The sequence below is a fragment of the Acinonyx jubatus genome, chromosome D4, assembly GCF_027475565.1.
Source record: "Acinonyx jubatus isolate Ajub_Pintada_27869175 chromosome D4, VMU_Ajub_asm_v1.0, whole genome shotgun sequence".
Classification (NCBI taxonomy): Eukaryota; Metazoa; Chordata; class Mammalia; order Carnivora; family Felidae; genus Acinonyx; species Acinonyx jubatus.
In genome coordinates this window covers 32,487,850-32,500,860 of record NC_069391.1, presented here as the reverse complement: position 1 = coordinate 32,500,860, position 13,011 = coordinate 32,487,850, and the positions used below count along the sequence as shown (strand labels likewise).

Sequence of the window (13,011 nt, the reverse complement as noted above, 5' to 3'; positions counted from 1 at the left end):
TAAGCATGAACTATATGCTGGCATTCCTAGAGACCTTCCTGTTGGGTAATCTGTATAAGTTACTTGATCTCTAGCTCACTTATCACCTGAAGAATACTGCGAGATTTATCCAAAGCTTCTTAGTTAGAAAGTAGCAGATATGGAACCAAATCCAGGTCTCCTACTTCCAAGCTGTTTTTTTCTCCTATTCACTAGTCTCAGCTGCCTCATGGTTTTTTTTTTTTTTTAATTTTTTTATTAAATTTTAGGATGAAACAGATGATCTTGGGATGACTCTTCAGTTACTTAAGAATTTTTTATTAATGTTCATTTATTTTTGACAGAGAGAGAGAGAGACAGAGCATGAGCGAGGGAGGGGCAGGGAGAGAGGGAGACACAGAATCCGAAACAGCTCCAGGCTCTGAGCTGTCAGCACAGAGCCCAACGCAGGGCTCGAACTCACAGACGGCAAGATCATGCCCTGAGCCGAAGTCAGATGCTCAACCAACTGAGCCACCCAGGCGCCCCTCAGCTGCCTCATGCTTTTACACATGCAGGATATTTGGAAATGTCCACATTTCTTAAAAAGAAACAGCTTCTATACAAGCAAGGATGCCCAAAGTAATTCAGGAATAATAATTAAAGGAACACACAATTACAGATGTGAAACCTTTTCCACTTATCAGTTTGGCAAAGATTAAAATGGTTGATAACACCCAATGTGCACAAGAGCACGGAATAACAGGAATAACATGAACAGGAAGAACATCGAATAAAAGGAATAACACTGCGGGAGAGCAAAGTGACATGACCTCTTTGAAAGCTTAATTTGTCAATAGCTATTGATATTTAAAATAAACTCTTTGGGGGTACCTGGGTGGCTCAATCGGTTAAGTGTCTGACTTCATCTCAGGTCATGATCTCGAGGTTCATGGGTTCAAGCCCCATGTCAGGCTCTGTGCTGACAACTCAGACCCTGGAGCCTGCTTGAGATTCTGTCTCTCTCTCTCTGTCCCTCTCCCATTCTCTCTCTTGAAAATAAATAAACATCAAAAAAAGTTTTTTAAATAAAATAAAATAAACTCTTGGAGGGGCCCTTGGGTGGCTGAGTCTAATCACCCGACTTTGGAACTTCGGTTCAGGTCATGACCTCACAGTCTGTGGGTTCAAGCCCCACGTTGGGCTCTGTGTTGACAGCTCAGAGCCTGGAGCCCGCTTCAGGTTCTGGGTCTCCCTCTCTCTCTTCCCATCCCCTGCTCGTGTTCTGTCTCTGTCTCTCAAAAATAAATAAATATTTAAAAAATAATTAAAAAAAAAAAAACCTCTTGGACACCAAGTTTGTTTCTAGGAATTTACTCAAAGGACATGCGGACAGAAGTACAAAGAAAAAGGATACAAGGATGCCCACTACAACACTGATCTATTTGCAAAAAACTGGTCACAATGAGTGTCCTTTAACAGAATAATGTATAAATTATAGTACTTTCAAACAAAAGCAGATTTTCCAGCAACCATTATGAAGCATGAAGTGAATCTCTAATATTGATATATACGGATCTCAAACAGAAATTTAGGATGAAAAAAAGGTTAAGTTATCATATAGTAGGTGTGCCACAATCCTCATTATTACAATTAAGATGCATCTGAGAACAGACACATATGCTAGAGCAGCCACAGGCAATTTCTGGAAGAATCCAGGAGAAACTGCTAACAGTGGCTACTTTTACGGAGTGGAACTGAGATGGGACATTTATACTATTTGAATTTTTGTTCTGAATAAACGTTACTTTCTAAAATAAATTGAGGGGGAAAAAAAAAAGAAGAAAAAAAAAGGCGTAGAGTACAAAATAGCTAGAGCCCAGATCCAAGTAGACATTATTTATAGAGATAAAGAACTCTGACTTCTCCTAAGCCTAATAGGGAGCCATGTTAAAGTTTTAACAGGGGCATGACATGCTTAGCTTGGTGTTTTTAACACTACACTGAGGACGAATGGGGTGGCTTGGCCTCAAAAGCTACAGGCAGTGGGATGCATGTGGCCTGGAAGTGTCAACAGAAATAATGCAAAGAGAGAAGAAGTGCAAGTTACTCAGAAGTGAAAGGTGACTGAAGGCTGACTTCTAACGCTTCTGCTTCTTAAAGCAAGCCCCAAGGCCCATCTATTTCAGAATCGCCGATGATCCAGCGAAAATGCAGCTTTCTGGGCCCCACCTCAGGGCTCCAGGATGAAAGCTTCTGAGAATGGGGCCCTGGGACAACGCGCAACTTTGACGTGTCCACACTAAAGTTCGAGAACTAGTCTCACTCCCAATTCTCATCTCTCCATATCAGTTCGGATCTTTCCGAACCGCAGACCGGGAGAGCTCAGCAGCTATCAGGCAGTGCGCCCTCCCTACTGGGAAAAGGAGGCGAGGTGGGGTCGGGCGTGGCCGAACTCACGGCCGCCTCACCTGGTCGCACACGACCACGTCGAACTCCTCGTCGCCGAGAAACAGCACGTACAGCGCCAGGAAGATCATGCGCACGTAGGCGCAGACGGCCGCACCGCGGCCGCCCCAGCCCAGGCTGCGCGGGAGCCAGTCGCCCGCGCAGCGCACCTGCAGCTCGCGACTATCCGCGAAGCTGTGGCTCGGATCGTAGTGCGCGGTCCAGACCTTCACGCTACATCCGCGCGCCTGCAGCGCCAGCGCCGCGTCCAGTACCAGGCGCTCGGCGCCGCCCACGCCCAGGTCCGGGTGCAGGAACAGCACCGACGGGTTGGGACCAGGGTCTTCGTCTCGGCCCCGCTCCTCCGCCATGGCCGGGATGTCGCGCCAGCACCCCGCGCCCCTGCGGGGTTCCGCGCATGCTCTTCTCCGGCTCCCAGCGGGCCTCTGCGGGGCCGACCACGCCTCGCGGCGCCTGCGTCGGTTAGGCCACATCAGCGCAAAACTGCGGGCGCCCAATGTCTGCCAGAGGGAATTTCTCGTCTGACCGTGTCTGTATCCTCCCTTTGGTAGGGATTGGACTCTATGGAGGGCGCTGCGATCCAAAGGAAGCAGGCGGAAGGTCTGCATTTCCCACGCAGCGACTGATCAAGTCTCCTGTAACAAAATTTATGCAGGCATATGGTGGGACAACCCAGGCGTCCCTGGAGCCACCGAGGACCCTGCCGGGGGCCTGGGGGCGGGGTCTGAGCCAGCCTCTCCTGCCACTGGGCTTTTGACGTCTTCGCCGATCCTTGGCCGTCAGTTTCTGCCTCCAACTCCTTCCAGTCTCCAGCATGGTATGGCGGCCCCGGTCTTCCCTCTTTGACTCCTCCTCTCCCTGGCGCCCCGTCTCTTGCTTTCTGCCTTGCCCTCCTCTTGTGGCAGCCTCGCTGTCCCCAGTCTGCCGTGCGGGTGCTGGTCTTGGCCGCCAGGGCCTGGGGTCTGGGGGCGTGCCCGCGGCGCTCACACTCTCGTATCGTCTCTCTCTGTAGCCTGGTCCGACTCCCAGTGGTACTAATGTGGGCTCGTCAGGGCGCTCTCCCAGCAAAGCGGTGGCTGCGCGGGCGGCCGGATCCACGGTCCGGCAGAGGTAAGGATTCCCGCGACCCTCTGGCTGTGGTGTCAGAGAGATGGGGCCCAAGAATTCGCTGGTCCGGAGGAGACCACGGAATGAATCACCAGGGCAAAATGAGCCTCAGGCGACGTGGCTGTAGGTCTTTTGTGTCTCTAGAGGGAGGCAGTGTTTTCTTCCGATTGTTCAGTTTGGGACACCGCTGTTAAAAAAGTAAAGTTAACACACGAGTTGGATCAGAGACAACTTTGAGAAAACTGATGTTATTAAACTGGTCTTTGGTCCTGAGCTTTCCCGTCTCATTTTTATTTGGAGGCCCCATCACACTCAGTCTAACAGGATTTGTCTGATAACAAAACTCAGTCTCCTTTCATCCTAGTTCTGCCCCAGTTATATTTCCCTTTACTTCCATATGGCACTGTTACTAAACACTTGTTTCGCAAAGCCAAAACTTCAGGGTGGTGTTGGATTTTTCTTATGCTCTGTCTCTATTTAGTCATTTGTGAGACCGAATGGGACACAGAAAACTTCTCATCCGTCCTTTTCTTTTTTATTTTCACTGTGCTAGTTTAGCCCAACTTCTCTCCTCTAGACGTTTGCGTTTTCTACCAAAGTCTTGTCTCCAGATCACTTCCACTCCAATCTGTACTGCCCTCTGATTCTGTCACACCTCTTCTTAGTGTCTGTCTCACTTCTTTTTGCTGAAATTTTAAAGGAAAATGGGTGGGGGTGGATACCAATGCTTTTGGTGTTTTTTTCAGCCTACTTGCCTCTTCTCCTCTTTTGTGATCTAGCAGCAGTGAGCTTAGTCCAACAGGACTCACTAGACAGCCCCTTCACCCATTTCTATTTATTCTGCAAGACCAAGTTCAGGGGTTATTTCCTCTTGAGGCCTTTCCTGACTTGGAAAGCAGCAGTAGCTATGAGTCTTCTCTTTTGCTCCCAAAGCATCTTGTTCATGTGGTTATAGTAGCATTTATATTTTTGTATTCATCTGTTTTGTTACGCTTTTTCAGAAATGGCCCATCATCTCTGTCTTACTATAAGACCTGGCATAATAAATGATGAATGAATGAAGGAATATAGCCATCCTGTAGTCTTGGGATTTTTGAAGGAACCATAGGGCATAGGAAGTGGGAGGCAGTTACACTGTGACCAGAAAGGAAGGGTAAAATAGACCCCTAATAGAAATTTAAGGGATTAAAATGGGCTCTGTCAACTTCCACCTGGCTTTCCAGTGGAGAGATGGGTAGTGTTTTGAGTACATTTGGTATTTCCACGTACCCTGATTATCAAGTCCTCTGCATTGTCCATGTGCCAGTAGATATAAAAAATCTGTAAAGAGCCTAGACTGATTTCTTTGGATCTCCTGTAATTCCGGGAGACTTTGAGAATAAGCGCTGCAGTTGGGAGGTTGTGGGAATAGTGGAAAGTGCGTGGGTCCTAGTCCTGGCTCAACTGGTGACTTATCCTGTCCATACTGGATTTACTATCTAGTTCAAGTTCCTTTTTATGAACAAGGAGGAAAATTTCAGGTACCTACCCCACAGCTTAAACGATGTATATCCTTGTGTGTAAAGGCTGTTCCAATCCCTGCATGATTATGTTTGCTATTTACAATCAGCTTTCTCATAGAAACAGCCATACACATGGACTTCTAAGTCCCCAGGCCACCGTATAGCCTATAATCAATGTGTCTGCACTAGAGTCTGGGGTAAAGGCCATGGCAAGGTGAGAGTCTGGGGTAAAGGCCCCATGGCAAGGGGATTAGGAGCAGAGCTGGAAGGGCAGTGAGAAGAGATAGGGGCAGCAGGGTTTTCACTTCTGGCTTTTCCCTGTGTACCCTGGTCGGTGGCAAAGTGCTATTTGGCTACTTCTGTGTTCTAGGGCTGCCTGTACCACACAGCTCGTTTGCCAACCCTTGATCCCCTTGTGAGGGACGTTCTGGCTGGATATTGTCTGCGGTTTTCATATCTTACCTCTCTGCCCAAGATCTATAGATAGTATATCCAAATAGAGAAAACGGATTACAAAATAATTTTTTCTAAACTGTATACTCCATTTTAGGACCTGGATTACAGTAAGAGCTTAATTGTTTTGGTTTTTTTTGTAGCAAGTACAGTAACTTAAAAACATTTTAAAGTAGTCATTTTAAAATCTGATTATATGGATGCAGGGCTTTTAAGCAGGGGTTTATTACTTGACTTCACAAAAACACGTTTGAAGAGAAACTGAAGTGCACTGTCCAAATGAGGCACCCATGTTATGTGGGCAAGTGGATGGGCTCGAGTCAGAACTGGGTCCACTGCCTAGGTTGACTGCTTGCTGGCTGTGTGGTCCTAGGCCCTTTACTTAACCTTTTATGAGCCTGTTTCCCTCATTTATAAAATGGAAATGGTGACTACTTACTGGGGTTGTTGTATTCCTTGGGATATGGCAGTACTCAGTCCTTAGTGGTTACCCTGATAATGGAGTAAAAGCAAGAATTTGGGGGGTTCAAGGGAAGAGAAGTTTTTTGGGTTTTTTGTGGGGTTTTTTTGTTGTTGTTTGTTTGGTCTTTAACAACGTAGTGGTCGCAAATGTTATAATGCTGGTGTAAGGGCATCAGAGAAGTAGCCGTTTGTAATATTTCTTTTCTTTCCAGAAAAAATGCTAGCTGTGGAACAAGGAGTGCGGGTCGCACGACCTCAGCAGGCACAGGGGGCATGTGGCGATTCTACACCGAAGACTCCCCTGGGCTCAAGGTGTAAGTCTTGGGAGCCGACCTTGCATTTCTGTCCAGTGTCGCACGGCCGTCGGCAGCGCTGTCTCTGCCACCAGCGGGGTTTGCTTTGATGAGATTTACAGTGCACAACGGCTGCATTCGTGCCAGGCGGGCTGGGTTTGGTTTGTCTGTGTATCAGTCAGTCAGCTTAGGGCCTGGAATAACGTCTCTCCTTGGATTGAGTGGCAGCAAGGGAGAATCTTCACGTGGCTGTGTCAGAAGAAATGAATGGGAACAGAGAGAGCTGGAGGGAGAGCTGCTTAATGAGGTGAAATTGCTCTTCATTTGGTGTTCTTGTCCCACCCTGAGTAATAGGAGTGACCGCTTGAATTGGCGTCGGGTGAGTTTGCAAAGCTCTCCTGGAGGAACAGGCTGATACTATTACAGCCTAATGGGAGTTTCTCCGTCAGGCTGTGTTACCAGACGTTCTTTGGCCTCCTTGCGTTTGCCGGGCGGTGAGTAGACCCTGGAGGGTGAACATGTCACTTTCTGAGTTCGTAGGTCCGGCAGTGCTCATTAGGTGATGGGAAGTGGGCGTCCAGCGTCCCTAGGCCTCGCTCACCTTGCAGTTTCTGGTACTGTGTGCCAGACCTGATCCGCAGGTCTCTGAGTATGAGGCTCCAGAACACCACTGCTTACAGCTGTTTCCTCCCTTACACCCGGCAGCTGAGGAACTGGAATACTGATGCGCTCGTTTGCTCACAGAGGCACTTACAAGTCAAAGACAGCAGGAGCTGGAACTACATCTTTTTTTTTCCCCCCTCACTTACTTATTTATTTATTTTTATTATAATTTATTGTTACATTGGCTTCCATACAACGCCCAGTGCTCATCACCCGCTTCTCGCTCTCCCCCACCCCCATAAACTCTCAGTTTGTTCTCACTATTTAAGAGTCTCTTATGCTTTGCCTCCCTCCCTCCCTGTTTGTAACTTTTTTTTTTCCCCTTCCCCTCCCCATCGTCTTCTGGTAAGTTTCTCAAGATCTACATATGAGTGAGAACATACGGTGTCTGTCCTTAACTTATTTCACTTAGCATAATACCCCCAGTTCCATCCACGTTGCTGCAAGTGGCCAGATTTCATTCTTTCTCATTGCCAAGTAGTATTCCATTGGATATATAAACCACATCTTCTTTATCCATTCATCCACTGATGGACATTTAGGCTTTTTCCATAATTTGGCTACTGTTGAAAGCGCTGCTATAAACATTGGGGTACATGTGCCCCTATGCATCAGCACTCCTGCATCCTTTGGATAAATTCCCAGTAGTGCTATTGCTGGTCATAGGGTAGTTCTATTTTTAATGTTTTGAGGAGCCTCCACACTGTGTTCCGGAGCGTCTGCACCAGTTTGCACTCCCAGCAGCAGGGCAGGAGCTGGAATACACCTTCTGACTGTGCAGTCCCGTGCTCTTTCCACGTGGCTTGTCTGCTAGAAAAAGACAAAATTACATTTACTTGGATTAGCTTAATTAACTTGACTAGTAACTTGACTTGGATTGCAAATGTAGTTGAGGAAGACTTCCTAAGTTCCTTGGAATTCTTGAGATTAGGTTTTACTTGATTTTTTACTGTTGTCGTGAAGATTTGTAAGGTGAGAACGTATTTAGGAAATAATTCTTGGGGTTGGGATGTGTGAGTTGGTATTAAAAACCTTTTGGTCTTTGTTCGAGGTAATCTTTGTGAGTATTTCAGAGAGAAATTTTGAAGCCTCTTGCTCTTCATGGTATCCAGAGGACTTAATTGTATACCCTTGCCAAGAAGGTGGTAAAACCTCTTCGTGGGCGTCTGGCTTGTGCTTGCTCTGGGCTTTGTGTTGTTGAACCGCCAGGCTTGCTTGCTGCTGCTTAGTGCTTGAGTCCTCCCAGGATAGAAGCTGTTCCTTGAAGTGTCATAAACCACAGTTTCATCCTCAGGAGGAGAGCGATATTTTTGATGAAAGGACGCAGATGGGAATTTATATCCACAGATTCACATCTTGGGTCTTGTTGCTGATTCTTCTTAGGAGTTCAGAATTGTTTTCAGGCTGATAATAATTGCATTTCCTGGAGCTTACTGTAAGCCTGCATTGTGTTCGTATTAATTTATTTAACACCTCAACAACCCTACGGGAGAGGCGCTGGGATTATCCCCATTTTACAGATGAGGAAAACGAGGCTCGGAGAAGGTAAGTAACAGGGCCATGGTCACAGCTCATGAGTGACAGAGTTGGGTCCCAGACTCCAGCTCTCTGGGAGCTGCGCTCTCAGCTTTATGCTCTGTGTCTGGCGTCGCTCTAACATTGCACCAACGTAGAGGGTATGATCAAGTGTAACTCGATGAAGATTGCTTCCCATGTATTTTTAAATTTGTTTATTTCAGTAATTGTACAGATTTTGGGAGAATGGAATAGTGTAGCAAGGACTTTGATCTCTGTGTTGTTTATCAGCTACTGATGGACTCTTACTCCACTGCTCCACTGGATTACTCCACTCACTGCCTTCACGATAAAGATTTCTGGGGTCTTTTCCAATATCCACTCCCCAGTTGTATCTGGGAGGTGAAGCAACATCTTAACGGGGTGGGGAGGGGGCTCATTTCACCAGCCAGCATTCACAGGTTGTGTGAGATCAAAGAAACCCATGTACTAATTCTCAACTTGAAAAACTCATTTGATTAGGGAAGCGTTGATGGGTAGAATCTGTTTCCTTCTTATAATAAACTCGTAAATTGAACTAGATGGGAACCTTAAAGAGTAAGATGAGCACTATGTATGGAATTAGGAAACCTGAGCTCAAATCTCTTCCTTCCTATTCTGGCTGTGTGCTGTTACGCAAGTAATAATTAGTCTCTGAACATCAGTTTTCCTTATTTATAAAATGAGATTAATATTTGCTCTGGGTCATGAGTTTTGTTGATCAAGTGGAATTATATATTTGAAAACACCTTGTAACTTAGAATGTGATATGTGTCTTTTTATGCCTGATACATTCTAGTTAGACAATGAAGGTTGTCTTTAAATAAATATTAACTTGAAATAACAGTTTGGTAATTGGGTTATTTGCACATAGAGAGTTTGGGAAATTTTTCTTCCTACTTTTTATTATGGAAAATATCAAGTACGTGAAATTACAGAGACTTGTGTCTCCAAGACATCAAATCATTTTATTTATGTATCTTTTAGTATGTTTACTAAAAGATAAGGATTTTTCCTTTCTAAGTAAGCATCATGCCATTTCCACACCCTCAAAATATCCATAATAATAATTTGGGGGAATATTACTAAATGTTGTAAATGATATTCTTGCATGAATCTCAGGTACGCCCCCTGCTTTTCCCCTAGGCAATCTTTAGTGTTACAGATAAAATAATGTATTAGTACTAAAAGTAAGCCTGCCTTCTCTTCTTATTTCCAGTGGCCCTGTTCCAGTATTGGTTATGAGTCTTCTGTTCATCGCTTCTGTATTTATGTTGCACATTTGGGGCAAGTACACTCGTTCATAGATTCGGCTACATCCATCTGTCTGTCATCTGAAGAAGAAGGAAAGAAACCCAACATATCTTGGACCAAAAGCATAGTGATTTTCTGTTTGTGAGAAAGAAATGTACTGTAAGCTTATTGTTTTACAGGGAACTTAACAAGAATTGGTTTTAAGGAATCAATTTTTTTCTATGGCTAATAAACTTTTTAATTAATTTATACCAAGTCTCGTTGCTGATCCCTGACTACCAGGGCCCTTAGTCTCTCCAGATTTACAGGTGAATATGCAGAAAACATGTCTTGGGGAGATTGTTTTCTTTGTTGGATTCACAGTTCCTTATATGACCATGTAGTCACTCAAATCCAAGATACTGTAACTGGCCTTGGCTTGTTTTCTTCCAAGTATTTCTGTCCTGGTGATTGTCATTTTGTGTGTGCTGTGATTGTTAACGAGTGTGCCTGTGACTCCCATCAGGCAGATCTGTGTTCAGAGGCAGCTGGTACCCAAGGGAACAGCCATAGGGATCATAAACCAGATATCTTGGATAAAATGGTTCCTCATTCTGTTCTTTGTCTCTAAAACTGTAGATAATATTTTTGCCTCTTCTCTCTCTCAGTTCTTAATTCTGTGAGTGTAGACCCGAGATGTCCATTTATTTATCACTGGTTGCTAAATCTGTTTTGAAAGAATTTATTTGGTACATTAGATTTATCAAAACAAAATTTGTTTCATTTTGAAAATTAAAGACCTTAATAATCAGTGAGATACCAGCATTTCTAAACTGAGTTGATACAATTCCAACCCAAAATAAAAAAGTTTGAAGTTTCACTTAGCTTATGTTGTCTTTCTAGGAAAAGCATTCAGTTTCTCGTAGACCCTAGGAAATACCAAGAATAGCTCACAGTGCATATTCCAGGAGTCTAGGACTCTAAGCCAGAATTTCTAAAGAGTGAGAGATCCATATGAAATGCCCTAGTTGTTCTGTACAATCAGAAAATGGAGAGGTGGTGTATTAGTTTAAAAAATAGCTGATTTTAAAAACCTTTCTCAAGTCTGTTTAAGAAAAACTTCTTAGAACATTTAAGCAGTTTCCCGAGTTTCTTAAGTTCTGGCTATAAAGTTATTTAGGTCCAGAGTATCAAGTTTAAATGAAGGAAAAAGTATGTATCTTGTAAAAAGATTTCCTAAGGCAGTAGATGGGTGAGCGAGCTCTTGTAAATCCAAACAAATGGCAAATTATTGGGGGAAAAGGAGGAAAAACTGGTTCCTTTGCATCCTGGCTGCTGCTTATTGCATGAAAATGCAGTAGCTATCTTCATGTTGAAATTCAGGAGACAAAGTCAATTTTCATTTGGAAGAAACGAAAGATTGTTATCCGTAATGGATTTTTTCCCCTGATATTCAGGTTGATGGTTCCAGTAACAGCTAAAAGTTATGCATTTCATTTGCAAAAGAAATCTGTTCCTCTCTCCAGAGGGTCTCTTCTTCTCTGGGGGGAGAAGCTGAAGTCACTTGGAGGAGCTGTTCGGCTGTGGGGGGCACGTTCTCTTTGCCGCAAGATGCTGCCCGTTAGCCCTGTCTGCCTCAGTGATCTCCAGTGGACTGGTGGCTGAAAGTCACAGAATTTTCTGAGCTAGTGATTTGTAAGAAAATACTAGTTGTCAGTGGCAGAGCAGGGAGATGTTTCTTTCAGCAGAAGGAAAATTGGTGGTTGGGCATAAAAATGTACGACATCTATTATGTTATGTAGCTACTTTTGGCTCTGATGATACAATGCTAATACCATAGCTGAGAATTTCAGTGTTCAAGCTGTTCCTTTCTCTTTTCTTTTTCATTTTTAAAAACTAGGGTAAAGTACACATACTGTAAAATGTACCATCTTCACCATTTTTCAGATGGTGACCTACAATAAAGTAGGTCAGTGGTGGTAGGCACATTTCACACGCAACCATTGCCACCGTCCATCTATAGGATTCTTTTTCATCTTGCAAAACTGAAACTCTAAACCTACAAATAAAAACTCCCCTCTCCTCTTCTCCCGTCAGCCCTTGGCAACCACCATTCTACTTTCTGTCTCTGAATTTCATTCTCTAAGTACCTCACAGGAGTGGGATCATACAGCATTTTGTCCTTTTGTGATGGCCTATTCAACTTAGCATAAGGTCTTCAAGCTTCATCAGTGTTGTAGCAGAATTGCGTACTCAGAATTGCCTTTGTCAGCCTTTTTAAGGCTGAATGATACTTCCATTTGTATGTATATACCACCTTTTGTGTTCCTTTCTTTCAAAATAGAGATTTCTAGGCTGTTGTTTCTTGAGCCCTAGGGGACTGTAAGCTATTCATAGTTCTGAAAGTCTAACAAATCAGATCTTTTTCTGCCTTACGCTTACCTTGACCCAAGGAATTCTCAAACCCCCTTCACTATCGGCTAGAATTCTAGCCATTTCCAAGTGGACAGAAGCCAGCACGGAATTAGTACGCTCGTGGTGTATGGGCAGTGGTGCCAGGGATTGAAAAATTGTGACTGCCTTTCAGGAAATCCATACTGTATGGTCACTTGTCCAACAGAAGAAAACCAGAGAGCCGGGATCCCCTAGCTGGAGAGACTAAGAATTCACTGCGTCCTCCCAGTGTTTAATAGAAGAGCCTGGGGCCTGGAGGCAAGATTGTACCGCGAGTTCATAGAGCAGAGGCCAGAGACCAGGCTTCCCGATTCCAGACGAGGGCTCCTCCTCAGAACTGCATTGTGACCCTATTTTGGGCCTGTGCATAAGTCAGCGACCTCTTCCTAGAGGCTAGGCTCTGGGACTAGATAAACATCGGTGGGCTTTGGAGTTACTGGACAATGTTGGTCAAAGGGGGAGGAGTAAAGCCAGCAAGTTTAGCCAGTAGAAGTAAAATGAATAAGTCACTAAATTTAGGAGAAAGTCAGCAGGTTCATAAGACTTCATGGGGAGACAATCGGGAGAAGGGGCCAACTGAAGGGCATGTTTGCATTCTCGGGACCACAGATGGTAGGTGAGCCAAGCACACAGCGAGACTGACTGAAGAGCGCTCAGGTAAAGGCTGCGCTGCCCAAATCCGATTCCTAGCAACTAGCCCTCTTTCCCGAGCCAGAGACATTACAATAAAGTAAAATGTGCAAATTAAATAGTCTGAGACTAGTTATACACAGTCTATATGGCTCCGTTTTGGGGCAAGGTCTAGAATTCTGTATCTCAAAACAAAGGACATGAGGGGAAGAACTTGATGACACACGAGTGGG

The 13,011-nt window shown here is 44.6% G+C and overlaps 2 protein-coding genes across 3 annotated transcripts in view; one reads left to right on the top strand and one right to left on the bottom strand.

Annotated features, from left to right (window-relative positions):
- Positions 1 to 2,879, bottom strand: part of ALG2 (ALG2 alpha-1,3/1,6-mannosyltransferase) — a 78,620-nt gene extending 75,741 nt beyond the window's left edge. For both annotated transcript variants that reach the window (XR_008291077.1, XM_027039539.2), the window contains exon 1: positions 2,430 to 2,879. Coding sequence is in view for 1 of the 2 variants with exons in the window: in XM_027039539.2 (XP_026895340.2) it covers positions 2,430 to 2,777 (348 nt within the window). In the remaining variant the exon portion in view is untranslated. The remainder of the gene's footprint in view (positions 1 to 2,429) is intronic.
- A 129-nt stretch (positions 2,880 to 3,008) lies between these two features.
- SEC61B (SEC61 translocon subunit beta) lies at positions 3,009 to 9,964 on the top strand. The gene is made up of 4 exons (XM_015068962.3): positions 3,009 to 3,244; positions 3,440 to 3,537; positions 6,164 to 6,265; positions 9,681 to 9,964. The coding sequence occupies exons 1-4, from the start codon at positions 3,242 to 3,244 to the stop codon at positions 9,766 to 9,768; spliced, it is 291 nt and encodes a 96-aa protein (XP_014924448.1). The 5' UTR covers positions 3,009 to 3,241; the 3' UTR covers positions 9,769 to 9,964.
- Positions 9,965 to 13,011: the final 3,047 nt, after the last annotated feature.

Coding starts and splice junctions, on each gene's coding strand:
- SEC61B (XM_015068962.3), top strand. Junction 3,538..6,163: donor GGATCCACGGTCCGGCAGAG/GTAAGGATTCCC, acceptor TTTTCTTTCCAG/AAAAAATGCTAGCTGTGGAA. Junction 6,266..9,680: donor GACTCCCCTGGGCTCAAGGT/GTAAGTCTTGGG, acceptor TCTTATTTCCAG/TGGCCCTGTTCCAGTATTGG.